Below are 2844 nucleotides of genomic sequence, written 5' to 3'. Positions count from 1 at the left end.
CATCCAACCTGGCCTTGAACACTTCCAGGGAGGGGGCATCCACAACTTCTCTGGGCAACCTGTTCCAGTGTCTCACCACCCTCACAGTAAAGAATTTATTTCTAATATCTAATCTAAACCTACCCTCTTTCAGTTAATGAAAGCCATTACCCCTTGTCCTATCACTACATACCCTTGTAAAAAGTCCCTCTCCATCTTTCCAGTAGGCCCCCTTTTAAGTACTGGAAGGCCACTATAAGGTCTCCCTGAAGCCTTCTCTTCTCCAGGCTAAACAACCCCAACTCTCAGCCTGTCCTCACAGGGGAGGTGCTCCATCCCCCGATCATCTTTGTGGCCCTCCTCTGGACTCGCTCCAACAGGTCCATGTCTTTCCTGTGCTGAGGACTCTAGAGCTGGACACACTACTCCAGGTGGAGTCTCACCAGAGCAGAGTAGAGAGGGAGAATCACCTCCCTCGACCTGCTGGCCATGCTGCTTTTGATGCAGCTCAGGATACGGTTGGCTTTCTGGGCTGCAAGAGCACATTGCCAGCTCGTATTTGTTTTTTCATCCACCAATACCCTCAAGTCCTCTGCAGGGCTGCTCTCAATCCACTCACCACCCAGCCTGTATCCGTGTTTGGGATTGCTCCGACCCAGGTGCAGGACCTTGCACTTGGTCCTGTTGAACTTCGAGATTCACACAGGCCCACCTCTCTAGCCTGTCAAGGTCCTGCTGGATGGCGTCCCTTATTTTCTTTGAGAAGGGGGTTTGAGAAGTACAGTTACAGTTTCAGATCAAATCACACCAAGTAAATAGTACCTATGTAGCAGGGAGCTTGGATTGGAAGCCTTAGCCTCAATTAAAAGAGCAGAAAAAGCTCTGTAAATATTCCTGTAAACTCCTGCTTTTTTCTTGCTTTTCTGATTTGTGTACAATCTTCCTCTTTTAGTTGGAGAGCTATTATGGATAATTTGATGACACATGACAAAACCACATTCAGAGATTTGATGAGTAAGTATTTATTGATGTGGTAGTGACTTTTCTCCAAGGGAAACATTAAAAAAATGGAAAACAAATATCTTGAAGAAAACGTTTGTGCAACATTTATTCCAATCTGTTTGATTTGTTCAATGTTTTTCATGTTTTCTTCAAGTACTTGTTTCTGGAGAACCATAAATAAGGTAACTTGAAGTGAGAGAATTTGAGACCATCCTGGCACACAGTGAATTTTGCCTGTATGGCGAAGCTGATTAAGCAGAGCGGGTGGGGGTGGTTTTTGTTGGTTTTTGGTTGGTTGATTGGTTGTTAAGATCTGATGCTAACTCTGCTTAAGGAAAAATTGATTCTGCACATTCCAAACTTGTGAGCATCTATACCTGCAAACTGTGTTTTAAAAAAATGGCTAAACTCCCTCCTAAAAACCCCCAAACCCAGGCACTATTGTGTATACTTACAAGTTTTCTTTCAACATGTATTTTAAATCACTGTGGTTAAAAATACAAATTGCAGAACATGCATCTTAACATCTGCTTTCGAGCTACATTAATGCAATGAAAGTTAAGAGTTATTTCTGCCTTAAAGTGGAACAGAAGGGAAATTTTGAAGTTTGTCTCTGCACTATGCATTTTCTCTTTCAGCACGAGTGGCTGTGGCTCAGAGCAGTTCACTCAATCTGTTTGCTAATCGAGATGTAGAGCTGGAACAGCGTGCTATGCTCCTGAAGAGACTGGCATTTGCAATTTTTAGTAGTGAGATAGACCAATACCAGAAATACCTTCCAGACATACAAGGTCAGTAAAAATGATACATTTAGTGGACTTCTGGCGTCTGATGATAACTGAGGAACGTTTGTATGACAGGGTAACAGCAGGTAAATTTGTCCCCTGGAATATCGGGGGGGGGGTACCATTTCCATGGCTGGATGCAAAGTTTCTGCAGATTTTGGTTAGAACATTTTCATGATCACAAACTACACAGATTTTGTGATTACCAGTTGACTTCTATCCAGATTATTCCAATGATTTGTCATTTTATACCTTGATCAATGTCCTTGGGTACCTGCAACATGCGTTTTGACATGAACATCTGAGGTACGAACACCTATCAACTAGAGATAAACAGAAAGGCTGACCTTTAAGAGGTTTTGAATTCTTGACTTCTCTAGCTGTTTTTTCTGCTGTTCTGTATACCTGACCTATTTATTACTGAAGAATATATCTTCCAGTGACTTTTTACATTAAGTGATTCAGAATGGGAGCTGTTTGGTTTTATTTGAAGATGATACAAATAGTTACAGCAGCAGCTTCTAGACATATTGTCTTTTAGTGCTACCAAGGTGGACGCTTTGGTCTCTTCCTCCATATGGAAAGTCAATTGCATCATCTTTCTTGTTTCATTTGTTCCAGGATTTATTCTTTGAAGTTTGGGGGTTTTTTGTTGTTTTTTTCTTTTTTCCCAGTCAAGTCAGTAGCTGGGTTTACCCTGTTCAAGATATCAGGTGGTTTTACTGGTCTGAACTACAAAGTGCATGTCTTGCTTTGACTGAAAAATTTCTTTATTTATCTGCCTCCATATATGTTGAATACTTAGAGGTGGTTATGGTTAAATAAGAGCGTATCGTCCCTGTGTAATATATCCCATGTGCTATGATGATGCAGCCTTTTAATAATATGTGGTAAGTTGACCCTGTCTGGATGCCAGGTGCCCACCAAGCCACTCTATCACTCCCCCTCCTCAGCTGGACAGGGGAGAAAAAAATACAACGAAAGGCCTGTGGGTCGAGATAAGGACAGGGAGAGATCACTCAGCAATTACTGTCATGGGCAAAACAGACTTGACTTGGGGGGGGGGGGGGGGGGACTG

The 2844-nt window shown here is 42.3% G+C and overlaps 1 protein-coding gene across 2 annotated transcripts in view; it reads left to right on the top strand.

Annotated features, from left to right (window-relative positions):
- DOPEY1 (dopey family member 1) overlaps positions 1 to 2844 on the top strand; it is a 58538-nt gene that overhangs the window by 45303 nt on the left and 10391 nt on the right. For both annotated transcript variants that reach the window (XM_009333121.1, XM_009333120.1), the window contains exons 31-32: positions 932 to 993; positions 1620 to 1772. In XM_009333121.1, coding sequence (XP_009331396.1) covers positions 932 to 993; positions 1620 to 1772 — 215 coding nt within the window. The remainder of the gene's footprint in view (positions 1 to 931; positions 994 to 1619; positions 1773 to 2844) is intronic.

This window comes from Pygoscelis adeliae, unplaced genomic scaffold, assembly GCF_000699105.1.
Source record: "Pygoscelis adeliae isolate BGI_AS28 unplaced genomic scaffold, ASM69910v1 Scaffold57, whole genome shotgun sequence".
Taxonomy (NCBI): Eukaryota; Metazoa; Chordata; class Aves; order Sphenisciformes; family Spheniscidae; genus Pygoscelis; species Pygoscelis adeliae.
Note: the sequence above shows the minus strand (reverse complement) of the source record. Positions and strands in the feature narration are given on the sequence as shown.